The 27463-nt window shown below is 44.7% G+C and overlaps 1 protein-coding gene across 11 annotated transcripts; it reads right to left on the reverse strand.

Annotated features, from left to right (window-relative positions):
* Positions 1 to 2099: 2099 nt before the first annotated feature.
* Positions 2100 to 24058, reverse strand: LOC149357503 (uncharacterized). Of its 11 annotated transcripts, none has more exons than XM_089584775.1 (11): positions 23904 to 24058; positions 22497 to 22832; positions 22294 to 22398; positions 18918 to 19032; positions 15952 to 16122; positions 15305 to 15367; positions 14685 to 14759; positions 10295 to 10445; positions 9929 to 10134; positions 7659 to 8927; positions 2480 to 3104 (listed from the first exon to the last, which is right to left on the reverse strand). In XM_089584775.1, the coding sequence occupies exons 1-4, from the start codon at positions 23911 to 23913 to the stop codon at positions 18959 to 18961; spliced, it is 525 nt and encodes a 174-aa protein (XP_089440901.1). In that variant the 5' UTR covers positions 23914 to 24058; the 3' UTR covers positions 2480 to 3104; positions 7659 to 8927; positions 9929 to 10134; positions 10295 to 10445; positions 14685 to 14759; positions 15305 to 15367; positions 15952 to 16122; positions 18918 to 18958. The 11 variants fall into 11 exon arrangements, with proteins under 11 accessions (XP_089440908.1, XP_089440906.1, XP_089440907.1 ...); XM_089584776.1 differs by having other exon boundaries at positions 2485 to 3104; positions 7659 to 7826; positions 8807 to 10134; XM_089584783.1 differs by having other exon boundaries at positions 2448 to 3104; positions 7659 to 10134.
* Positions 24059 to 27463: the final 3405 nt, after the last annotated feature.

Here is a 27463-nt window from a genome sequence, read left to right on the forward strand (position 1 = left end):
AAAGAGAAAATAGGCGTCACTGCCAGAGCCTTTAATAAATTTTTCTTTAAACAGGCCAAGATGACAAAATTTCCAGTTTCAGAACAAGGCCTACTTTGCTTCTGCCAAACGCTCTCCTTAAAACCTAGGAACGACAACTTAACACATTTCAAGCTCAAAACTAAACACGCAACTTTACACATCGCCTGGCACGGTCAGGCCAGAGCCAGGCCTCTCACAAACCAGGAAAAGTTAAAAGAGCCACATCTTTGCAGGCTACTAGGAGAGCCTACAGATAGGCATCAGTAATTTATAGATCACAGGTCTCCATTTCTACACTTCACAGTATGCAACACCATGCAATTTCTGGACTACCTAAGTGCTCGCAGACTCACATTTTCCCCAGCTTTTCGATGAAGACGGTGATTGGCCCTTCGTTGGGCTCGAAAGTTGGCGAGCCGGCAGAAGAGCGGCAACCTTCCAGCGTGCAAAAAGTGACAAGAGGAGAGGGAAAAGCGTGAAGACACTGAAAATAACAATTTCACTAAAGATAACTCAACTTCTATGTAGCGCATTATCAAGTTCTTGCTGGACAATATTTGTGGAGCGGTGTGATTTAACATCTGAGGCATACCGCAACTTTATTAGATCCCCTTTAAGAAGTCTTTTATAGCCGTAACAGAGCCCACTTGATCGAGACATTTTTAAGTCTAGCTTTTCTGCAAACAACACAGCTTATGCAGATAGATTGCACAAACAGCCTCCCGAGCCTTCTGGCCTCTCCCTCACAATCTGTTCATACCAAAGTTACTACTCCCACTAAGGTGTCCGGTTTCTGATGTCAAGAACGGTATGTGACTGCCGCGCACCACTGACATCAGCAGTCATTGCCACCAAGGTGGCAGCCAGTGAATGAACGTCGTGCGGTATGAACGGCTTTCAGGCTTAGTTTCTCGTGGGCGGACGCTTTGTACCGCAGCACTTTGCGGGCTGTGTACAATTGCGCAGATAATCAAAAGAGCGGGTGCATACTCTGCGATATTAGCCGGAAGCGTGAGGCGACACTACTACTGCACGACTGTGACTATACGTGAAAACGCCAGTTTGCCCAGCTATTATATTTCAGCGAGGTAAGCCCGTCACTATATATTTCATCTCAGGGCAAAAAGCTAGCCACCGAACCCCTCGACAAACTTATATGTGAAGATATTGTGCGTATGTCGGACGTGTAATCACCATCTTAATGGTCAGCTGTACACGAAATGTAACGAATATGTGACACTTGATTAGCAGATACCCTCGGTCCTTCCTGTGAAGACCATTCGCCCAGGCAATGTAGATGGCAACATACTAATTCGGATCTGATAAAAAGGAAGCCTTCCAGATTGTGCCAGTGGCATTCCGAGCCTTTCCAAAGTGTGGTTCACGGCTTAAGCATAGGACTACTGCCAGAATCGTGGATATACTCTGTAGCCAAAATACTGTGTTCGTCGCCAAGAGTGTAGCTCCACACCCTGTGAGAACTTACTTTTTCAGAGAAGCATGCCACTTATAACTAAAAAATACCTCTTTGAGGTAGTAAAATGGCTTCTGCAATATAGTACTAACAATTTTGGCGGATGCCAGAAAACAGATGGATGCTGGTAACTAGTAAGCTGGTCAACTTAATTTGAATAGTTAATTTTTTAACGATTAGAGAAAGCCACTTGATTGCAAATGGAGATTTTGTAGCTGGCCATCAGCAATAGGCAAATCAGTTTTTAGAATTTCGAAAGCGCGATCACTGTGGGCACTGTGATTCAAAAAATTTCAAAAACTTCACGCGAGATTCGAAAATTGCCTTCTGGCAAAGCACACATAGCGACATCTGCTTTTGTACATCACTCCAAGGGGGCAAGACCATAACCACTGAGCCACTGCGACGGCCAGGTTTGAACCATTACGACAGCAAGCAGTACAAGCGCTTGGTGTCGTAATGGTTCAAACCTGCCACAGTACAAGCGCTTGGCAGGTTTGAACCATTACGACACCAAGCGCTTGTACCGTCCTCTCTTTTGTCAGGACAGCAGCGTGGGCATGTTGGTTACTCATTTGTGATGGAACAGCAAAAAACACCGGGGGCAACAGACATGTGCTGACTTACAACTCATTTTAATTTCGAAGAAACAGGGCGTCTTTTAACTTCTTCACACCCTGAAAACACATGGGTCACAACTATATTGTTAACGATATCATTTCTGATGGATGAGCTTCCTGCTCAAGGGTCTCAGACCTGCGACTTGAGTTCAGTAGAGGGCATGCCTGCGGGGCCTATGAGCACGTGATTTTTGAATATGTGAAATTCTCGAAAATCTGCTGAGCCACAATGCAGATAGAAATTGTGTCATCAAAAATTTAGATACTATAATATTGATGTTACGACTCACCAGCTACAAATAACTAGTTCTCTCTCTTCTGAAGTACCCCAAACTGCTAGCATTATACCACAGAAGTTGTCTTTATACATCAGAAAGCATACTGTCAAAGCATACTGTCAAATTTTCAATTTCAGGGGAACTGAAAAGAAATAAACCCAGAAGTGCACGTTTATACGCAGCTTTCAATGTATCTCGCCATCTGAGGATTTGCAGAAAAGGCTTAAAAGTGTTTAGAATACAAGAAATCTAGAAAAAGAATCTACCCCACAATCAACTCAAGTAAGTCTACTCGGCTACTGACTTCATCAAGAGTGAAACTGTAAAGAGCCATTACGTCCTTGAAAAGGGCCACATTTGAAATTGTGAAGTAGCAAATTCAACGCTACACTGAGAGGCCAGCTGAAAATAACTTCTATGCGTACTCAAGCTGAAAAAAGCAATTTCTTTGAGACTGGAGAGTTAAAAAGACATTGCTAAACAAGTCAGGCACAGATATCCTACCAAAGTTTTAACAAATGAAGGGCATAGCCTTTCCTTGACATTTTTGGCTGTTTTCATCGTTAGAACTGGCAGTGACCTTAAATAATTGCAGCCCAACTTCCCATGTCTTCCTCTTGACATCTAAGATCACTCGTAGACACTCACAGCAGTGGGCGTTGTGCCTCTTCGGGCCTCCCCTGTACGCGACGGAAGCGTTTCAGACGACATCTGCAAAAAATTTAGAACACAAGACCCTAAAATTTCTGGCACTGGGTAAGTGAAACGCGCTTTCGACTCATCTTATTTTAAATTTTCAAACTGGAAAAACCTTCGCTTGCAAGCCCAGATCTCAATAATTCTTTTTGAACTTGTCTCTGGAGCGCGTGATGATATCTAATGATATTAATCGGTACTCAGGAAAGCATCGCAGCGCACCTTTAAAGAGACGCCGAAAGAAATGCTAAGTCAGGCTACACTGATACGTGGTAGGCTCTTCTGAAAGTATAATTTTCAACGAAAGCAGTGCCTTTCGCAGAGGTGCGATCATTGTATGTGGTAAATTTTGTCAAAAAATTTTTGAGCACCGAAAATGCCAACAAGTTGCAAGTCAGACCCTTGTCACACGGGTGCACTTAACCAGTTTCCGCTAGCTGTGGTTACTACTATCCACACAGCAATCAAACTGCGGTTATCGCGAACTGTGCTTGGCAACCTCGGTTTAGGTCACTAACGGAGAAGGTGGCGGCATCTATAGACAGAAACTCCCCCTAGGTGTCAGAGCGAGAAGTGGACGAGGTGGCCCGCTTCAAGAACATACTTTCCTTTGAACAAAATCATGTTTCAAGAGCAACAAATCAAAATAGGCAGTGTGTATAGTATCGTGCGATGACACTTTTATGCAGAGTTCGATATCGTCCGAAGGTGCAGTAACAGTGCATTGCAGCAACGTCCCACGGCACTCAAGCTAATCATTTTACCACATTTAAACTGAAAAATCTGCGGTCCCTGCTGCGGCGTTTAAGTAGGTGACACGTTCGCAACGCTCGCTGCAAGCGCCACCTTCAATGGCGCTCTGGCATGCTACTCCAAAGTCATCGCTAGGCCTAACTTGTTTCGTATCGAAGCCACAAAGGACGGCGCCTTTGAATTGACCAAAACTATGCTACATTGTCTACTTATGGCACTGCCTCACTGACAACCTCATGGTTTCATATTAAATGAAAGATATATGATTGATTTAAGCGACACCTTAGCAGTGGCACTGGCGTGCAAGCAGATTGGGCCAGTTGCACTGAAATGGCGGCAGCTGCTATGGGGCTGGGAGCATAAAACTACCTTGTATTGCAATTATTACTCCTACCAGCAACTCGGTACAGGTCAGCAGTCCTCAAGGAGGACTGCTTCATTTTTGGCATTCCCGTAACCCAGAGCTTATCACTGTGTTCGTTGCAGCGCAACTCAGAACGGTGGCGAGCCTTGTGATGACAACGAATCATGATTCGAGATAACCGCAGTCAAGTTTGGTATCTGTGTTTAGACTCCCTGAGTGACTGTAGGTCAACCAACACCAACGTTTCAGCATCAGCAAAATTTCAACAAACATAAAAAAATATGGTGGCTAAGAGAGCAACATGGTCATCTGCATGTGCCATCTGTGAAGTACGATCGTTGGCTAGACTTGGCACATAAAATGCAGCGGCAAGTTCAAAGTGCATCATTATGCGGGGAATAAATTGGCAAAATTCAGAGGTGTGATCATTACACGATTCCAATCATTATGAGATTAACACCAAGTGGGCCGCACAAATCTCAGCATAACAGTGCAATGCACTTCAAACAAGTATGATATGATTATGACTGTACCACTACAGTCAAATGCTGAAGGCAACATACAGCAGGCAATGTAGAAATTTCTAAGCGCGATTGGTAGTTGTCTGAGCCAGGCCTAAATGACATTAAAAAGGGTAGACAAAATAGAACTGTTGGTCGACTTCATTCTGTTGTAATACTGAAAACATCTCAGTACCCATGTCCAACAGTCTTGGGAAACAATTATGAAAGGTGAAAGATTTTAATATATTATTCTGGAAACATTAAAGAGCGCTTGCAGAAGAATGCAAAGGCATCATGTTGGGCCCGATGTCACTGCATTATGAACTCCATTTTTGGCTGCAGTCTTCCTCAGCCAGGAGGCACAGCTGCAGTGATGAGTAATTGAAGGAGTCCTCCAAATAGCGAATGCAGAAAAAGCAAACACTGTTCCTAAATAAGCTTGCATGAAAGAACATTTCATCAACCTCCTTAGTTCGAAAACCTGGTTGAATTAGTTGCGTTGTCATTGCCACCTGCCACTTACAGGGGTACATATTTTAAAAAATACTATCACTATTATTATATAGGTTTTAACATGGGCAATGAAAAAGGTTTTAGCGGAAGGCTCCGGATTAATTTAGACCACCTCGGAATCTTTACCATGCAATGACATTTCACACCGCAGGCCCTCTTTGGGTTTCACCTCTATGGAAATGTAGCCACTGCGGCCTTGATTGCCTGCCACCTCCATGCACTCAGAAGCACAGCACCACAACCATAGCCACCATGGTTTTTGTTTGTGGCAGTTTAGAGTGCCAAAGCAAAGCGGGCTATGAAGGACACCATAGTGAAGGGCTCAGGAAATTTTGACTACCTGGGGTTCTTTAACATGCACTGACATTGCATAGTACACATGCCTCTAGAATTTCGCCTTCATTGAAATTCGACTGTTGTGGCCAGGATTGAGCCCCCGTCATTTGGGTCAACACCCAAGCGCCCTATCCAGTGACAACCGTGGCGGCCGTACCTAAGGCAACGAATGTACTGAGCACTGCATTCTCGAAGGAAAAATGTTTAAGAATGTAGTACTACTGCAAGAACGTAGCTTGAATGCCGCCTTTGCACACAGCCTAGAATAAACATAGTATGCATGACTACGCATAAGCAAATTAAACACTGCGACACTAAATCTCAAGTAATTTTTACTTCATAAAGACCAATGAAATTTTACGACCAATGGCGTTCTTGATAAACTGTTCAAGGTGGCAATCAACCATGGACACTACCCGTACTATAGCTGCATTTAAAAAATCAGAAAGCACCAGCAAACAATGCAGCAGAGAAGAGTGATTTCTTCTCCATCATCGGCAGAAAATCAGAAAGGGCACATTCAACACACATTTAATCTATACCACCATCAGGGGTACACCTCTTTAAGGGTCCCAATCTTACATCTTGCTTAACGAACGGCTGGTTATAAAGCACGTTTTCAGCTACATGTTCACCCACTAAATTTCCAGAAAGGAAAAATACAAAATTTTTATTCCACGATTGCCATTGCTCTCTTCCCTGAACATGCTATGAAAGATATCTCCCACGCATTTCAGCAATTTCAAACAATCCACCACCGGTTGGAAAATGGAGTGTCAATGAGTGGCATCATGCAGATTGCTGGCTCCACTGAAGAAGCCAATGCTGCAAGCTTTAAACTGATTGCTCCAGGACGAATTACTGAAACTAAGGTGTTGCTGAGATCCTGGCATGGTAACAGATCATGTTTAATCCTACGAGATACATGTGGTCTAGCACGAATCCAGAAGAATTGATGTGATAAACAAGGCCGTTAATCCAAGAACATTTTTGGAATTTTGCTAAAATATCATAGTTCCCTTGCAGAATAGAAAATGAAGAGTTCAACTGCGATTCTTTTCCTTTTCCACTTGCGGCTATAAAGCATCAAACAGATGGGCGCAACTGCAAAAGGGCGATTTTGCAGGAAAAACAAAGGCAGTGAAGTTTTCGTGTGCTGCAAAACAACAAATGCAGGGCGTCAGCTTTGGCAGATACTAATACCCCCTAAAAGAAAAAAACTATAATTAAAAAGCCTATGGGTATACTGGCCTGCAGTCCCTCGTGACAAAAACGTCTGCTGCAAGCACTGTATCCTGTGGAAGTTTGCGCACTACAAGTTCCATTCTTTCGTTACTGCACCTCACACCCGTGTACTGCCGTCGTTTATGAGGCACTGTGAAATGTCATCGAAACAAAAGGTCATCGTGCATATGGAATGACCAGACTATTCCAAAGCCTGTCGCATTACACAGGGCAGTTTTCTTTACAATGGTACGCACAATGTGCATCTGAAGTGCTAACAACGAAGTAATGCACTCCTAAGATTGATAAGGTTCAACATTAATTAGAAGAACCTTTAAAGTAGCCAGCATGGAGTTCTGCCAAAGTAAGTTGCTCTGCTGTGGATGGCAGGTGAAGCGTAGTGCCTTCATCCTAACTCTCCTAACCACCACTAGGTGTACATAACCCCTAACGCTTTAGGACGCAAGCGCACAGTCTTGCCCAATCACACTGTCCATCATGCTATGGCAATTGAGTTTCTTCAGGTGAAACATTAAGCATTCATGTCAATCACGGTTTGACTTGTGTCGCGCATTCTTTGGCTATGAAGGAAACGCGAAGGAAATAGATCCTGAAGTGCATCTTTCCGCAGAAACGTATGCGTTCAGATTTAGTTTGAGAAGCCACTGCATCAACGTCCACACCACGTGCCCCTAACAGAGCCCTTCAGCTTGCTCGTCATATTTCAATTCTCAGAAACCCAAGAAACGGACCGGAGAACATGCATTTTGTTTCCAGTGAGAAAAACGTGTAAACAGAGAAGGAGTGGACACCACGCACATCGGAATGCTGCTGCTTTGCCTTGCTGCTGAGGTGGGGATAAACACGTGATCTCACCTGGAAGGCCTTCCAGCACGCTCGGCAGAAAGACGAGCTGCCTCTACGTGACGACGGCAAGCCAGACAAAATGCTCCATTTTCGGGACGTGGCGACAACTCTTCAGATTAGAAAACGTGAGATGACCATCAAGCCGCCCTCTGTACTGGCCGCCACCACGTGTCCTTCCTGCACCACGAGTCGCATCCAGATCTCAGCTGCAGCATACACACCAAGGCACACATACACTGCAGAAAATGTATTCCTTCGGACCACATACTCCGCAGCTGGATTTCAAGTACGTGAAAGACAGCACTTTTGGAAGAAGTTATTTCAAGCGCCTCTTAGAGCCCCCAGGCATGAGACAAAAACCTGACAGCAGAAGCAGCTGAAGCAGCCTAAGAAGGTTACTGCTACCACGCTACGGGGATTTCTTGTCCAGATGGCAGTAATAACCGTGTGACAGCTTCACTGAACAAAGTGGGGTATAACCAGAAAATGTGCCCAGTTGTCGCACGTCACTTTTTCTGCAGGTAAAATCAATGGAGGCGCCCTGGGAGATCAGAATGGTTGCTATTACGCTCTAAAAAATATACGCAAAATACACGTCGTTCCCAAACAACATAAGCGAATTCATATCATTTTCTTCGATTTGGGTTTTTCATACAAGCACTAACTGCCAAGCTCCAGACCAGCGGCCTAGCTCAAACACATGAGCAGCTGGCTACAAGTAGGCCGCAGAGCTGTGGCCTGCTTCAGCCAGCCCTCCAAGTTTCACTTTTATTCACAAAGCTCGTTCACCATCACACTTCTTTTCCAACTAAAATCGGCCAATCAGCTACGTCCATAGACAATACTGATCCTTTGTTGACAGAAATATGTGAGGGTCCCTTAATATCCCCTTCACCCTCCTAAACTGGCGAATGAATCAACCCACCAAGACATGGGAACAGAGGGAGAAAAGCCCACCTCCTTTCCGTTCCTGTGTAGCCTTCGCTGCAGATCCACTCAAGTGCAGTAACTTCCTACTTTTCTATTTATTCCATACCATCAGGCACTTACTTCAATATTGCAAAGGGCGAAAGCATTGAGGTGGTAATAAAAGGCATGGAGAATGCACATCGCAGTGGCCATGGCACAGGTAATCTATAAGCTGACCCATTACCTACCTTCCCCAATGCACAAACCATCCTTATGCAGGTAGAATAGAAGAGCTCCTCAGTTTATTTTCTTTTTCTGGGAGGGGAGGGGAGTGGTGCCTGCTGCCGTTGTTAAGTTCTCGCCTCCTTACTGAAAGCAAGACAAAGGAGGGTTATCTCCCATTAAATTGTTCCTGCTCGAGCAAGCCATGGACTTCCATTGTGCCAGCAATGCTATGAAAGCTTGGTCCTGCTTCATTCGGAAACCCCACTCTTACCCACATGCACGTTTCCCCATTTTAATAGACACTAACTTCAATATTGTAGAGGGCGAAAACATTGAGCTGGTAATAAAAGGCATGGAGAATGCACATAGCAGTGGTCACGGCAGAGGTAATCTATAAACTGACCCATTACGTACCTTCCCCAACACGAAACGGTAAAACGGTGGCTAGAAATACCAGCAAAACCAAGGTGGGAAAGGCTACAAGCAAGAAGAGTTGCACGTTTAGCTGGTGATTATTTTATACCAGCTTTAACAACTGGATATCAAGGAATTCCAGGGGAGTGTTAAGGCATGTTGAGTGAAGACAAAATTAAGCTGGCCACTGCCTTTGCTTGTTTCCTTCAGTGCTTTCACTGTGTGCAGATAATCGCAACGCCATACAAGCGAACAAGTGTGGGTGCTATGTATTTTTACTTCTAGGTTGCAGCTAAGATATCTACTGCCATTTTTATATTATGAACCATCAGTGTACCGAACTAATACACAATTGCCCTGAGGTTCAATATATCCAGATTTGACTACTGTTAGTTCACTATAAAATACAAAATTGATGCAAAAGGCATTGCGAGCAGTGGCGATTGCTACCTAACATGAGCAACCGAGCTGCGGCAGACAGGAACCAATGGACATGAATAAGGATGCAAGGACAATTAGAGAGATAGTGAGAAAGCACATGAGAGAGCTCTGAGGACTGTTTGATATTTAGAAAAAAATAAAGGTGAACATCTTTTCACTGAACACACGCGCATGTCTAGGCACTCTCCTAATGACAACCGCACACAAACGACTACTGCACATATCTACAACACCAAAGAAGCACTGTATACACAAAGCTGCGTGCATGTTGCGTCCTTTCCCTAACTGACCATGCATGCGGCTCAACAAACAGGATTTCTGCCTTTGCAAGGACAAACAATGGAGCTTGCGGTATCAGACAAGGACTGCATCTGGTTCCAGTTCTAGTTCAGTTACAAGTTAGCAGAAAAAATTATCTTCATTTCCGTTCCGGTTAAGATACGGCTTTGCTTCTGGTTTGAAGTTCAGTTCCGGCTTCGGTTGGAGTTCCTCCTTGCTGGTACCAAATAGAAAAAAAAATAAATATATCTCTTGACCTGCACCTTCTTCGACACTTATTGCTTAGTAAACGTTAGGGAGGCATGCAGCAGCAGTAAAAGCTCCAAAGTTACTCAATTCCGAATCCAAGAGAAAGCTGGACTGCAGCTGGGACATACCATGCGATGGCTCAAGCGAACCCTACATTCCGATGAGTAGCTTCATTGCCCTTGAAGCACAGCATGCCTCTAGTGGAATAGGTTGGAGACTGCCGCAATCCACGCTGGTTCTGCGTATTGTTTCCCATCAACTTCGATGTCGGAGGCCATCCTGCAGCAAGAAGAAACCAATGTAAATGAAGGCATGCAAAGGATTTCGTGTGAAGACCATGCACCATAATAAATTTAGATTTCAAAATCATCTTACACCGACTTGAGAATGAAATTCACATCCTAAAGAATAACGGAACCTGTGTAAACGCAAGAGAGCTGCACTGATCGACGTATACATGTAATACGACATTTATTCAAAATAATATTATTGCTAAAATTTGGATGCACACTGGAATAGATTTAATTTAGTGATTTTGAGCATGCAAATTGCATGGAGCAACCTTAAATATCAACAAGCCCAGCCTAACTTCCAATACATTTTCATCGCCAAATGATAGCTCCACAACTTTTCAAAAATTTTCACAAACGGAAGTAGAAACAACTCACTGTAGAAGAGTTATCGTCCCCATCATCGGTTGAATGAACATCAAAAAAAAAATTGGAGAAAACACTTAAGCTTTGCTCTAAGCATACGACACGATAGAGCTAATGAGTTAATGCCCATATATAAGGAATTGGTCATTCTGAACTTTACATTCATAGGTCTCTGGGAGTCCTCACACCACTCATTGTGCCACGATGCAGTGGTTAATGGATGCACCACTGCCCTGCAATGGCAGATGCTGCCATCGGTGAATCTTTTGCGACCCAAGTTGCTCTTGCTGCGCAATCTTTCACGATTAACCATTAACTTAGCCGGCACTTGCCAGGGCAATTAGTTTGCTCCCAATTCGGTGGGCAGCTTGTGATGACACCACAAGGTCACGTGACCCAGGTAGCCCACCTAGGCTGCTTTTGTGAGGCTGGCTGCCTATTTACCACACCACCCTATTTATCGATCCACGCCGACGACACCCGAATTTCTGCACAGCAGAAGCCTTAATGCTATCGCGTTTTATCAAATCTGAGCACGGCTCTGAATCTTGACTGTAATCAGCTGCACATCCTTATTTATGCCACTGTGAAATAGGCAACACTGTCGCTAGAGGACTCCTCTTTAGACAACCAACGGCCTGACAATCCAATTGAGAACTAGCTGCGCTGAAGAAGCCTGAACATTATGCAACTACAAAACAATCCTTGCAGGAAGCCTCATTAAAGCATAACTCGGTGGAGACCAAGACTCGCTTACAGAGGTTCACATAGTATGAGAAGCACCGTATTTACTCGCACAATGATCGCACTTTTTTAAATTGACGCAAACTCAGGGATGCGATCATTATGTGGGGGAAAATTTTCTACAAAAAATTTTTGAGCACCGAAAACGCAAACAAGTTGCAGGTCAGACCCTTGTCACACGAGCATGCTTAACTGTGAGTTTTGCTAAATACTGTATATGCTACCAAAGGTAGCAGAGTTGCGCGTAGGTCCACCATCTTGCCTGTCAAGCAACCGAAGTTATTCGGTGAAGCTGCACTCCGTTTCTGCAGGCGACATGCATAGCGCATCACCGATCAACTGCGGGTGCTTTTCCAAGGTTTGTAGGCCACTTTTTCGCTTAATCACAAACAGAGCATCGAAACAGCTGACTGCGCAACACAATCAAGTAATAGAGGAAAGAAAAAAAAGTGCTGCTCTTTCTAGTGCTGTACGTGAGCTGCAGGAGCAGGCGATTTACACAGCTGCCTTCCTCGAACTCTTTACTTGTAACTTAACAACACTCAGTATTTTAGATACACCGTACAAATACAGCATTCATCTTTGCGGCAACATTTATTCACCAGAACTGCGTCAAAAAACCAGTTTATACCCCCTTTATTGAATCTGAAACTCCTACAAAAAGTTACAAGCCAGAACTCTAAAAAATACAGTATAAAATCCAGAATACAGTTTACTCAAAACTGGATGAATGTTAACTTCTGAAACAATCAGATGCCTAAACATGTTTTCCATCACTTGAAAGTTGTTTTTCATTCAGGTTTTATGCCAACAAGGATAAATACGCACTGCAGAGCTCTATTTTAGCATTTAAACAGTGTAAACGAAAAAGTGCAGAGCCGCAAGTCTAGCCTGTTTTCGGTAAAGAAATCTCAATCCAACTTTTAGCAAAAAAAATGTTAATAAAGTGCCTGTACTTGAACAAAACACGCTCACTGTGCAACATAACCAGATTTTTTATCTAGTAAGCTGTACCCAGTTCATGCTCTGCTTTAGATAGAAAACTGCACTAAATATGAGGTCTACACCAAATTATGTGTAGCAGCTCTCAATATCCAGGTTCTCCGAGATCATATCACTTATGAATCAGCGATCAACTGCCAATGGTATTGAAACTCGGGAACACCTTTAGATTTCCTCCGGACCCGTACCATCGACCTTCCAGAAGGCACAGGGTATCACAGCCACACTTTAAGAAAGCTGTTTCGTTGGGTGCCTTTGAACTCTGGTGACTCGAAATGTAACCTTTAAGAGTGGCGAACTGCAGTTCATTTCTCAAAAGGGAGTTATAGGTGTACTATGTAATAAAGCAAAAAACCAGTTAAATCCTTATATTTTACATCACGGCACATTCTCTCTCTTCTGTATGCTTTAACCTAGTGGTGATCTACAATGTTGATTTGTTGGTTTATGGGGTTTAACGTCCCGAAGCAACTCACGCTAGGACAGATGCCGTAGTGAAGGGCTCCAGAAATTTTGACCACCTGGGGTTCTTTAACGTGCACCGACATCGCCCAGTACATGGGCCTCTAGAATTTAGCCTCCATCGAAATTCGACCGCCGCGGCCAGGATCGAACACACGTGTTTCGGGTCAGCAGCCGAGCACCATAACTACTGAGCCATCACAGCCGGTGTGTCGACATCCCGAGCCGTGCATTATTAGGAAAAGAATATGAACTATCGTTTCTATAAAAGTTTGTGAAAAGGCAGTGGCGTGCATTCCATGCAAAAAACTGGCAATTCCAGCGACGTTTGCATAAATCTAACAGCTCGCACACATCTGCAAAAATTCAGGAGGCTTGCAGCAGCCTTTTAACTTCCCCCCATGGATGCACAGCCAACAAAAGCACCTTGCTGTGAGTCAAGCAATTCCACCTGAACAATACTTGATGTAAATGGCACTTGAGTGAAAATTGATGTCTCTTAAGGCATCCTTGCCTACAAACCTGTCAGTAATGGTACCAAGATCAACAGCTGCTGCTGTGAGGTGTTGCTCTTTAAGAACTGTATAGTTTAATTCCAAAATAACACACAAACCTTGTAGGTGAATGAGAACACCACAGCATTTCATTTCAGGAGAGCAAGCTGCTGGGCTAGTTGGTGAAGCATGTTAAATAGAATTCAGCGCAAAAAAAAAGACAAGGGACGAATTAAGAGACACAGAGCGATCGTGAACGTCTCTGTGTCTCTTACTTCGTCCCTTGTCTGTTTTTTTTGCGCTGAATTCTATTAAACAGCATTTCATGATTGCAGACAGAGACAATTCACAAAACAAACACTGTGGAAGTACGCTTAGATTTATTTATCACATTGTGCCGCGTGGCAACCAAGCATTCAGAAAAGAGAAAAAAAAGCATTCGTAGCAACCACTGAAGTCAGCGGCGAATGACGGAGCGGGAAATGACGGTATAGAGTAAAACGCTTTGCCACTTTCCAAACGGTTGGTGCAGCTGGGAGCTGAGCACCCAGTCATTCTGATGGAACTGTGATGGAATAGCTGCAGTGCTAGAGCTACGGATGTGAACAGCACCGAACAGACAGCGGCTGGATAGTGGAAAAGCTTCAAACTTGGCAGTCTGTCAATCCAGTCAGTTGCAGCGGTGGCGTTGGGAATTACAAAAAAGGATCCCGAAAACGCAAACAAGTTGCAGGCAACTTGGTTAAGTTTAGTTTCCACGGTTTAGCATAACCACGTTTAGACTGCCCGTGTGACTGCAGGTCAACCATCAGCAACTTTTCAACCAACATCAGAACAAAAATGCCGGCTGGCAGAGCAAGATGGTCATCTGCACATGCCATCTGTGAAGTACGATCATCGGCTAAACTTGGCACATAAATTGCAGCGGCAAGTTTGGGGTGGGATCATTATGCGAGTAAATACCGTACATATCTAGGGAGCACTTGGCTTTACGCCATTCGGATTAGGAGTGCTGAAGTTCAGTAATGAGGTTTTAGGCTGCAGCTGCCCCTTCTAATCCAACTGATGCACCTCCCAGAGGCATGTGCACTGCATTGTTTTAATAAAACATCACATGCATGCTTCTGAAAGAAAAAACAAATGATTTCATGGATACTCACCCCTGTAGTTCATGATGGAAAAGACATTGGAGATAGGCCTTCACACCAGTTGAGGGTTTTTCAGTTGCAGGGGAGCTGAAAAGGAAGAAACGAAGAAGTGCATGTTCGAACACAGCCATTAAACTTATCTTGTAGTTGAGGAGTTGCCCACCAAGCTTAAAAGCACTCAATTTAAAAATCTGAGAAAAAGAATCTACCACGTAACTAAGTCAAGCAAGTTTACTCAGCTACTGACCTGGTCAAGAGTGAATGCATAAGCAGCCATTACGCACGTGAAAAGGACCACTTTTGAAATTGTACAGTTGTAGCAAATTCATTGATAATCATTTACACACTGAAATGCCAGCTGAAAATGACCTCAATTACCTTCTATTTGGTCTAAAGCTGAAAATGCAACTTAGTGTTTGTGGGGTTTCTAGTTGTGGTTTTGTTGCGATTGTGGCTTGTTAAGAAAAGTCAGGTACTGATATCCTACCAAAGTTTTAATAAATGAAGGGCATGGCCTTTCCTTTAGTTCTTGGAAGTTTTTATCGTTAGTGCTGGCAAAGAGACCTTAAATGATTTCGGTGCAACTTTTCATGTCTTCCTCTTCACATCAAAGATCACTCGTAGACACTCACACCGATGGGCGTTGTGCCTCTTCTCGTCTCCCCTTGACGCGACGTAGGTATTCTAGACGACGTCTGCAAAATATTTAGAACACAAAATCCTTAAATTCCTGGCCCGACAGAAAGTGACACACAGATGCATGAAAGACATGTTCCTACAATGAAACTGTTCTGTTGGACAAAAAAAAGACATCCAAAAATAATATATATAATGCTGATCCCCTCGCCCTATCATTAATGTAACTGCTGCCTGCCACGGTGGGCAGTTTGCTCTATCTGATAGGCAGGTTGTGATGACACCGCAATGTCACATGACTCAACTGCCTTTCAGGATCCTCTCCGGGCGCCACCTGTCAGAGTCATGCTCGTTATTTTTTTGCTCACAATGCTGATGCCAGATTTTCTTGGTAACGGGGCCTTTAATGTTATTAGTTTAAAATATCATAAATGATAGGATCCATTATACAATAACTGATATGAAATTTAAAGCAAGGTGCTCACATTGGTAGGACTGCACCAATGTGCCGTTCCCAAGCATAGGATAGCAAGCTCATGGAAGCGCCATACGTGTCACTTCCACTATCAACTGAGGAGGACATCCTCTTCTCTATGGGCATGTGCAGCACCATTGCAGTGAAGGTTAGCGCAGTGTACATTACGTGGTAGTCCAGCGTTGAGGACACGGGACTGTGCGACCTGGTTCCGCAAAACCTGCGACAGGCCGAGCATCGGTCCAGCAGAATGCCGCAATGTTTCTCGTGGGAAGCAAGGACTTCATGGCTTGTGCACAGACTGGATCTAGGAAGATGGCACCGTTCTGGCTTCCAACTCTGCACATGGAAAAGCAACAATCCTTTGAGGAACCATTCATGCTAACCGAGGCAGACTCCCCAGGCCGTCTTTGTGTCTGGTTACTAAACAAAACCAGCACATTACAAATCAAAGCAAATGATAAGGAGCACCCCTACTCAAGAATGTCCTAATAAAACCTATACTAAGCCACCGCATGCTCTTTGATCATGGTAGTTGTCATGCCGAGGTAATGAAGCCTGCCTTGCTCCCTCCCCACAGCAAAGAAGTTTCCACAAGCAATCAAATTTTGTTCTTTACTCATTTGCGCCACAGACTTGATGCTTGCCTCTAGTATTTGACTGGCTGATGACAAAATAGATGCACCACTGAATTTGGAAAAATGGAAATAAGGTAAAGCTAGATCCGCATGCAGACCAAAGTGCGTATTCCAGGTCAAGCTCGGCACATGGAGGACAGTTCGTGTGAAGCTCGAATTTCTCTTACGCAATGAACTGCTCAAGCCCAGCTGAAGGTCGACAAAATCCACCAAAATAAAGGATTATGGGAATGTTTTTTTTATTATTGTTCACCTGTGGTGTTGATCTCACACACGGTGCTCTGCCACTAGGTGACTGCTGTCCATTCTTCTGCTTTCGGGGCTATTTATGTGGAGTGTAAACTAACCTTCAGGGTGTTCACCAGTGCCACTTCCTTTCATAGCGGCGGACGTAGTCCGTTCTGTATTATCGCGAGCTCCACATGGAATGTGATCAAACGGTGGCATCAAGAATACCAAAGGCTATCTATTGCATAGAAAAGGAAAGCATCACTTATGTTCCTTTCTTTTGGTGATTGTTGGCGTCCTTCATGTACGTCATAACGAGCCTTTCTTTTTCCCTTCTCGTATCTGCTCAATTGCAGTACCATGGCTCACAAGTGGAGGAAGGTACGGGCTACCAAAACGCACAGCACAAGCTCAAGCAACTGCGTGCACTCGGTAGAAACAAAACTGTCTGAGCGCCAAGGGAGCGTCAGGGTCAGTTCTTATATGCCTTCGGTATAGCACAATAGAATGCACACGAAATTCATATTGAAAGCCATCGTGCTGGCTGAGGCTCAGAAATAAGCCATTAGAGGATATTCCTACAATGTAAATATATATCAGCCTGAACAGGAGCATAAATGGCTGTCTGCTTTAACTTCATCATGAAAGAGTCCCATAAGCAGGAGGAAGGAAAAATGAGATCCCATTTTTTTGCTGTCACGAACCAAGGGGCAAACCATAGCATTCACAATTACTGCTTTTCCAAACAGGAGTACATCGGTTTCGATATTTTTTCAGACCCTGATGGATTTTAGAAACTCCTTTCTTAGCGTCTGCCCACCACCTAGTGGCAGCTGCAGGTTTGCCACACATGCAAGTTGCAGGTGATGACACTGGCTTCCTCGTCGCTGCATGTCCACTTATCGCCTCTGTTCTTGCTGCTTCAGGCAAGTTTGTCATGATACAAAACATCGAGTCGCCTCGCGTACCATTCTGCTGCATAGACTCTGCCTCTAAAGCCACCAAAGTGTTCGTGGACCACTTGGTGTTGCTTTGCCTGTGCCGCCAGTGCGCGAGAGGCCTAGCTCCTTCGGACCAACAGATCTGTGTATGACACGTCGGCCTCGACGCAGCTGCCACCTTACCACCCACTTCTCCATGCATGCTTGCCGTGATGCAAGAGTTTCGACACGATCGACCTGGGCACTAGCACACCGCAGTGAACATGCATCGTCTATGCAGCACACAAATAAATGCTGGCAGCTGCCATCTCCCTACGTTGGCATGGCAGTGTGTGCATGACGCATCAGTTTCATGTGAACCTGCTGGGATATAAAAGACCATATTATCCATCGTTCTGTATAGGCGTAAGCAGTACTGAACTTTCCTTTGATGTCACTGATCCCCACGCACTAAATGCCACTTTCTCTCCAGTGTGCAGCGACATGCTGTGAACCCCGTACGAAATTTGGGTGTAACGAGACAAAATGCTTCATCATCGACTCGAGGAGACAATTCACATAGCAGTATCAAAATATTTATTCTTGCATGCGACTGGATACTGTGTATGGCAGTAGTCATGGCTGTTTACGTTAATATGTACAGCTGGTAGTAAAATAAGTTTCTCATCCAAATGCTAGCTTTTTGAATTTAGTTAATACGCAGATTAATTACCTTGATTCACCTGTATTCTGACGTTCACCAAAACTACTATTATCATACTGCATAAGCTCTTTTTACATAAAAAAGCCTATTTTAAAAAATTAGTGGCGGGCTTCCCGCAATACCTTGTATATAGACTCAGTCTGGCAGCCCCCCACTTTCCAGCATCCAAAAGGTATTTAAATTCGCAGCAGGTTAGTGTTAGAACGGGTGGCTTTTTTTTATATGGCTTCGATGCCTATGAATACATGACAAGATATACAATTAAAATGCGAACTGCGTAGCCTGCTGTGTCCATCAATTTATGCCAACTGGAAACATCTCTAGCTGATCATAATGAGCAACAGTAATGATTAAACGGTGGGGGAAAATGTTCACAACCTAACCTCATGTTCCAAGCTGTCACCTGTAGCAACATCGCTGCTTCCAGATAATTAAACGTATTTGTGCAGATGTGTTATTCTACGCTCTCATGCAGAAGTCCAATATTATGCACAGGGCGACAAGACGCATACTAGAACACCCTGCAGGGAAGTGGTATACAAAGAATTCTGTTCATCTGTGCTCCGTGAGCACTGCATGCATGCGTCTGAAAAGCTGCGTCCAGTGGACGCGCTGTGCATCTACCTTTTTTGTTCTCTGGATGGAGAGTCTGCTGGTCAACGTGGTTACGCGATGCAGGTATTCCACACAGACTGGCAAGTCTTCATTCCCGGTGCACCAAGAGACACAGCCAGGAAGCCTGCAGTGGTAATTACAGACCGCAATTTTTTCCAGTACTGACGAGCGAAGTGTCCGGGAACCAATTTTGGCATGCTAAGTAGAAAGTGTCAATTAGGACTGAGGATGTGACAAGCCTCGCTGACAGCAGCTAAAACCTAACTCACATAACTAGACACGTTAAATGATTGCTATACATTACGTTCACCCCAAGCTTAGCTTTAGTGCATTCTCTATTCCCTAAAGCATAAATTGTTTCGTTTCGTTAAGCCGACAATAGTAACCGAAAAATGATAAAATCGTAGCTTCATTGTGCAGGCCTTCCAAACCTACAGAACTGTCTTCTGCCCCCCCCCTCCCCCCCCCCGCCCCGGTCCCTGTGGCGTTTTGCAGCTAAGCCCACAGTCGCGTGGAGTCAAAATGAAAAAACACCGTGTGTTTTGCGATGGCAGTGCAAGTTAAAGGACCCTAATTGGTCGAAATAAATTCCTAGTCGTTCACTACAGCATCTCTAAAAGGCCAGCAGCTGCAGTACATTACATCCCACATAACACTACATGCACTGTCATTCTGCACACCAAAAACCTATACTATTAGGATATTCACTGCGTGCATGTTTAGCGGTATGCTCATTATTTCCCAGTAAAGTTAACACATACATCATATGAGGAAAAAGCCACAGCTCATTCTAGAATAACTTGTAGTTACATTTACACCCCAATGGTAACTGTATTGCGACTTTATGGCACTTTTACAGCAGTATGCAAACAATCAAAATGCTGAATGAGTGCACACGCCTGCTTTTGGCTGAGTCATGAACATTGCTGCCATCCATGGTCATACCCCAGCTTAGTGTTCAACCTGCCTTTTAATGTTGCTCTTGATGTTGAATATTACAATCTGAATATTGCATTGCATATTTTTGGGCAGCTGGCTGTGTCAACAGTACCGTCTGCTGAAGCAGTGAAGGCAAGAAAAATACTACAGTATTTTGTTTTTGGTCTTGGATACTGTTTGATCTTAATGGTGTGTTTTGGTGTGGCTGGCCATGCCAGGAATGCTTTCTCATACAGCAGTAAAGATGGGCAAATACATATACTAAAAAGTTTGAGTTCTTGACCCTGAATGCAAAATTCACTATCAAAACGTGTTCATAATGATGACCACACTAACAATGTCTTTTGAATCACAGCTCGAAGAGCCATTCATAAAGGTGACAGAAACAGAGAGGGTGCCTATAGTAGCATGGCAGGGGAGGATTTCCTATGCAAAGCATGAAAGCCTTAAAAAAAAATGTCCAAGAAATCATAACGAAAACAGCGCAAACTTCACGAAGGATGCAGAAAGGGGAGAGGAGAGACAGGCAAGAAATACATGTTTAAAATGGGACTGCCCTTTTTAAGAATGACCCATAAATCCACCCTTGTAGCCTACAACACACCATGTTTCACATCCACATATCTAGTTCGGTGCATACTAATTAATACACATGACTGTACCTTTTCGGACTATTACTAGAAGGGTAGGAGTACCTATAGCGGCTGCAGTATAGGTTTCAGTGTTGTTCATTATTTCAATGCTGTTTGTCATGTTTAACGTGCAGAGCTGCTGTTTAACATATAGAGCTGCTGCTGTACACTACAATTTCCTGTACTTGGTGAAATACTAGCTTGCAGTGTCATTCACTTCACTTTATTCACCTTAAAGACCACCTTCAGGGGGTATTACATAACGTGTGGGATAATATATGCAGTAACAAGTACAAGTCATTCTCTTTGAATTATAAGTATATTTCATGAGAAATGGCATTAGGCAGGCAGAATTCTTTTACCCTAATTTCTTTGGGGTACTTGCCTGAATCGATAAAAAGAAAGTCGGATATGGGCATAGTCAGCGGTGACGATGAAACAAAACTAGCGATTGCACCGGTGGCGCCATCTCGTTTGTCGACCGTAGAGATTCGGCAAAGGAAGGGGGTGCTTTGCAGAGGATTTGAAGACGCTGCTTCAACTGCTTTATCAATGACCACAAGAAACAGTTTGGCCAAAACTCCCCTCAATCTTTCATGAAAAAGTGTCTTCAAACTTTCCGCAAAAGCAACCCTCACCATTCTCCTTTGACGATTCTCCATGGCTGACAAGCGAGATGGCACCACCGGTGCAATCGCTGAGAAAACACCTAGTTTTGTTTCGTCGTCGCCACACACGATGCGAATATACAACTTTTTTTTTATCAATTCAGGCAAGTAGCCAAAGCAAATGTAGCATAAGACAATTCTTTTGACCTAATGCCATTTCTGTGCGAAATTTGAGCTCGAAGAACTCGCCACTGTAGCTGAGAAAAGCATTCTACGGAAGCGGCACGGATAAAATTCTAATAAAAGAATCTTTAGGAAGCATTTAATATTTAAGCAAAAGAGCACATCGATCGATGCAAAGCATGACGAGTTAATTTTTTTCACCGCCCACCAGTTATGCTCTGCCGCTGTGCCAGCTGTCATCAGTTTTCAAGGCGCATGGACTGGAATCCTCGGAACGAGTCGACAACTGTTCGATGTGCAGCTGTTGCTTTCATGTCATTTTTGATGCACAGTAAATGGCTCAATGGCAACGAAGCCTGGTGCTGTTGTCCAGATGAAACAGTCCAAAAAAATGTGTCATCAGCACAGCTGCCATAGTAATCATATATCCCAAATTGCCTTTAGGACAAAGGCCTACTGAGTGAAGGAGGTTAGAGACCTTTAAGCCGAATGCCTTTTAAAGGATTTTTGGTCAAAGACCTTTAGGGTAAACGCATTTGACAAAGGCCTGCACCCTAAATGCTTTCGACATAAAGGCCCTTACCTAAGCACCTTCAACCTAATGCCTGCAACCTAAACACGTGCACTGTAAAGATCATCAACCTAAAGGCCTCTAATCTAAATGCATGCACTATGAAGGTCTTCAACCTAAATACCTGTCTTCAGAGACCTCTGAGACATCAAAACTACTTACTAACAAATATGGTTAACTAGCAGCCCACGATGAGAGAGAATGCTTTTGAATTCACAGCATGTAGTCTTAAGTGGCCTCATTAATTTGCACTTTAAATTCTAGTTATTAAAGTGATACTTTGTTAAAATCTACCTGTGGCTTCCAGTGACTGCACTGGTGTAAATTCATTCATTCTGGCACTGAACCCATTACTGCAGAAAGCTCGAAAACTGGAAGCTGTATCAATGTGTCTAGCACTGAAGAATACTCGAAGCATAAAGGCTCGAAAGAAAAAATCAGCCCCTTCTCACCATCGAATGCCCTCCAGCAGCTGGTAGTCTCTGCGTCGATCAGCCGCTGTCCCGATGCCGAGGCAGGAATGCCCAGTCTTGCGAAGGGGACCTCCAAGGTAGTTTCTGATGGGTGATTTAAGAATGTGCATTAACATCACCGAAAATGCTACACATGACTATTTTCATGCTGCAGAAATCCAAGTAAAAAATGGAGTTCCTACCATTTACGAAGGCAAAGCTGTCGGCGCGGCCGCCACGTCTGAGCACGTTACGGCACGCCGGGACGGCGGCCTGAAGACATACTATACTGCCAGTGGCAGTATTTGTGGCGAGCACAACCCAGAAAATTCGCCGAGTGCTCCGGCGAGACAGCGAAAACAGCAGCAGCCGGGTCGAGCCGACGGCGCGGAGGCGGCCGGTTGCATCCCTTCCTGACGGGGAGGCCGACCCCCTCGCTCTCGGCGTCGCCATCGCTACCCGGTTGGGGGGGGGGAGGGAACGCCAGTCCGTTGGCCGCCATCTTGACGCCGGGCGGGGAAGGAGACCGCCATCTTGAACTGAAACAGGACAGAAAAGACCGCCATCTTGCAATGAAGCCGGGCAGGGAAGGAGACCGCCATCTTGAACTGGAACAGGAAAGGAAAGACCGCCATTTTGAAATTCTCGCAGAGGACGAGACCCTCTTGTGTCTGACGACGCTGTGAAACGGCGTCTACTTCTAGAACGCATAGCTGCTGCATTATTTTATCGGTGTGTTCCTCTTCCTGAGCAATCTCCATTCCCTTGCGAAAATCTTTCCCAGCCCAAGTGGTTTATGGAACAATTTCCAGTTGGTTCCAGTTGAAACCAACTGGGTTCCAGTTGGTTCCAACTGGAACCAACTGGAAATTGTTCCATAAACCAGTTGAGCTGGGAAAGATTTTCACCTGGGTTGCCTTCTTGATCGTAACATTCTCGACGAGTTAAATGAACCGGCGACGAAATTATGTGACTGCAAGCTGCAAAGGATTTGATCTTGCACCATGATGTCGGTAGCGGCCAAACTTGAACGATTTGGAGAGCCGTTGGACATCGCGAATGTATTCGGCAGTTCGCTCAGCAGGTCTCTGCACACTGCGTTTGAAATGAACGCGGCTGAAATATTCGCTTTGTTCTTCTTGAAAGTGCATGTCTAGTATTTGAAGGGCCGCTTTGTATACGTCCGGTGCCCCAGAGTCACCTGTCCCTATGTCGATTCTATCCTGCGTCTCTTCCTCGATGAAGCTCTAGCAGACATTGATGCCTTCTTCCCACAGCGCGTTGAGCAGAAGCGCTTTCTTGTGGTCCGGCGTTGCGGTCTTGGCGGCGGCGTCGTAGGGCCTGGAAAACACGTCGCCATTTGAGACAAGGAATAGCCGGGGCATGACCAGAAGGGTGCCGGAGGTATTGCCAAGTTCATCTTGCAGAAGGAGCAAGCGGAACGAGGGGGTCAGGACAGCCGTGCAGAAGGCGCCGCAGTAGCGTCGATAGGTCACGCAGACGACGTTGAATTCACGTCAAAAAACAGCCAAGTGCAAAAATGCTGCGTGAAAGTAGGTCAGCAGAAGTAGTAGATGTAGCAGAGAAGTAAGTAAAATTTTCTCACTCACGTATAGGCATGATGCATGTGGATGGATCCTCGTCGCCAAAATGTGTCGGGCGCGGCCGCCATGCCGGAACACGTTAGGGCACGCCGGGACGGCAGCCTGTATAAAGACATCGACGCTAACGCTGAACGACGTTGAGAGAGTCACCGTTTATTCAGAGCGCGGCGCGTTAAATAGACTGAGCGACGCCAATACAGCGCCCCCATGGGGTGAGCAATCTGTGGTCCCGAAAGCGAAACCAAGTTAAAACACTAATAGCTTTTGGATCGAGAAACGGGCGTCGAGTTAGATGAACAGCAAATTTTAAAGCGGAAGCCTTTAATGCCTGATCGTTGTAAGCAAGAGTTGTTGACAGAAATATCACGCTTTTCAATTGGTCGAAGTGGTCGTGACGTCACAATGCGCGAATTTCGAATGCGGCCAATTGTACTTTGGTTAGTAACCATGCAACCAATTACAGGGATGGTGTAGTGATGTTCCAAGTAAAATAAATCAATAAATAAAAGCGAGTAGGAAATTGGTCGAGTTGGGGAATCGACCCAGGCACTCTGGAGTGAGAGATGAGCATGCTAACCTATCCGCTGTGGCAGCTCGATGGTTTGGAATGAACAAAAAAGGCGCGTCTAGTGAATACTGTGTTTTCGATCACTCCCATCTTTCTCCCTTCCCTGGCAGAAAAATTAAAAAGAAAGAAAACAGAACAAGAAATTGAAAAGGAAAAATTAAAGGAATAAAAACTAAGAAAAATAAAAATGTTGAAAAATAAATAAATATTTATAAAGCACAAAATTAAAGAAATGAATGCCAACCAGTGCGCAAGGAAAGGCTCTCGCCTTGCAGCACTTCAGAGAGCCAAAGTGCTCTCTGAATTTTTTGTCTCGTGCTTCAAAGTTTTGCTATAGGTGCCAAAGTTCAGCCACAGCTTTTCGCCTCTCCTTCCCCGCTGTGCTTTCCAAGCCTTCGACAGGCAAATAAATGTGGCCACGGTGTCCTGACTTTGCACGCACAGCATTGATGCCGCCTGACTGGCGACCTCAATACCACGCGTCCAAAGAACGATATGTTAAACAGCAGCACACACACTATATTATTCAAGTTCACTATAACACATATGCACGTCACTAAACTGGTTGCGTTCTAGTTATCTGTCCCTGCCAGTCTAGCTGGGGTGAAATTTCCGACCTACATCTTGACACCTACACGCAAGCTGCAGCGTTCGCCAGCGGCGTTCGCAGGCCCCGAGGCACCGCTTGCGACGCAGCGCACTCACCGAAGCTAGGGCTGGTCGAATGCAGCCATGGAACGAACACGTGGAAACAGAGCCGAGCGGCGACCTTCACGGCAGCTGGTTGTCGTCCCCAAGGAACGAGCGGAGACCCTTCCAGAGCGTAGCTGTTGGCTGGCCGACAGATCCAATGTGCCACAGCGACGCAGTTACGTCCACGTCACTGTTCGATCAGCGCCTTTCTACACTGCTGCGCTGTTTGCACGTGGTGCGCTTCTTCGCAGTCGCCTTTTCTTTCTGCTTTTAGTTGTGGACTTACCCGAATCCGAATCCAGTGCGCCTGCTTCTCGATATTCACTATTCTAGTTGACTATAATATTCACATTTGGCTGGTGGCGCCAAGTTGCCTCACTGATCACCGTCAGTGAGACCAGCGCCTCCTTGATTTTTTACAACTCGAGCCGCATCACCCGCTTCGTAATGTGAGCCGTCGGTACGCCTCATTTCAGTTAGTTGCCGCGCTGCGGCGCTCCCCACTGCTTGCGTCATGCTTGCGAATTAGATACAAGCCATCGGGTCGCCCCGCGCAGCACTCTGCTTCTGAAGCCACCAACGTGTTCGCGGACCACTTGATGTTGCTTTGCCTGTGCCGCCAGTGCGCGAGAGGCCTAGATCCCTCGGACCAACACAGCGGTGTGTTCGGCCTCGACGCAGCTGCCACCTTACCGCCTACTTCTCTATGCATGCTTGCTGTGATACAAGAGGTTCGACACGATCGACCTGGAGCACACCGCATTGAACATGCATCATCTGCGCAGCACACAAATGCTCCCAGCTGCCGTCTACCCATGTCGACATGGCAGTGTGTGTAAGACGCATCGGTTTCACGTGAACCTGCTGGGATATAAACGACAGTATTAATCATCGTTCTGTATAGGGGTAAGCCGTACTGAACTTTCCTTGCACTAAATGCCCATCCCCATGCACTAAATCCCCATGCACTAAAAGCCCCTCCCTCTCCAGTGTGCAGCGACATGCTATGAAGCCTGTAAAGAATTTGGGTGCAACGAGACGAAATGCTTCATCATCGACTCGAGGAGCCAATTCACATAGCAGTATCAAAAAATTTATTCTTGCATGCGAGTGGAAAATGTGCATGGCAGTACAGTCGTGGCTGTTTACAGTAATATGTACAGCTGGTAGTATAAACATTCTTGACGGTATTGGTGAGAGCCACCAAAACAAGGATAAGGGACGAACACACAGGACGAAGCGCTTCGTCCTGTGTGTTCGTCCCTCTTCCGCACTATGATAGCGCTCACCAATACCTTCAAAAATGTATTTCCAACTAGCCCCGGTAGCAGATCTTTTGTGTTTAATTTCCAGTATAAAGAGTTTTTGATCCAAACGCTAGCTTTCTGAATTTAGTGAATACGCAAATTAGTTACCTTGATTCACCTGTTCTCTGACGTTCACCAAAACTGCTATTATCTCTATTTGATTTACAACAAATCGTTGGCAACAGGCAATTTACCGGATGACTGGAAAATTGCTCATGTGGTTCCTGTTCACAAGGGTGGTCCCAAAAAAGAAGTTGGTAATTATAGACCTATATCACTAACATCAATAGCATGTAAGATTCTTGAACATATCCTATATACAGAGGTAATGAGACACATAGCTCAAAACAAATTGTTAATTGAAGAACAGCATGGGTTTCGCAAGGGGTTGTCTTGCACGACCCAGTTGGTCGAGTTTTATCACGACTTAGCATCAGGTGTTGTTGCGGGGGGACAAATTGACTGTGCTTTTTTAGATTTTCACAAGGCTTTTGATACAGTGTCACACTCACTCCTTGTTAACAAGCTTCATTTATTAAATATTCACTCTTCTGTACTTAAATGGATTCAAGATTATTTGTTTCAGCGGGAAACGTTCAGGCTACGTAAATGTTACATCGGGCGTTCCGCAAGGCTCGGTTTTGGGACCACTCTTGTTCTTGGTTTATGTAAACGACATTTCTGATGGAATTTCATCTTCTGTGCGGTTATTTGCTGATGACTGCGTTGTGTACAGAAAAATTGTTACTGACAACGATGTTTCATGCTTACAAACAGACCTAACAAGAATTGAATCATGGTGTTCCACTTGGAAAATTAATTTAAATGTCAAAAAGTGCATTCATGTTTGTTTTACTAGAAAGAAAAAACCTACTGATTCTCGATACATGATTAACAACGAACTAATACGTAAAGAGGCAGTGAATAAGTATTTAGGCATAACGCTGGCATCTGATTGTTCCTGGAACGCGCACATTGATGACTTGGTGCGCAGGGCA

This window comes from Amblyomma mixtum, chromosome 3 (genome assembly GCF_055824585.1).
Source record: "Amblyomma mixtum isolate Tamu chromosome 3, ASM5582458v1, whole genome shotgun sequence".
In the NCBI taxonomy this organism is placed as follows: domain Eukaryota; kingdom Metazoa; phylum Arthropoda; class Arachnida; order Ixodida; family Ixodidae; genus Amblyomma; species Amblyomma mixtum.

Bases quoted from the DNA above. Each gene is read 5' to 3' on its own strand.
- LOC149357503 (XM_089584773.1), bottom strand. The intron at 22,399-22,496 runs GTAGGAACTCCA...ATCACCCATCAG, and splicing joins CAGCTTTGCCTTCGTAAATG to AAACTACCTTGGAGGTCCCC. The intron at 19,033-22,293 runs GTGAGAAGGGGC...TTACCACTGCAG, and splicing joins CTGCTGGAGGGCATTCGATG to GCTTCCTGGCTGTGTCTCTT.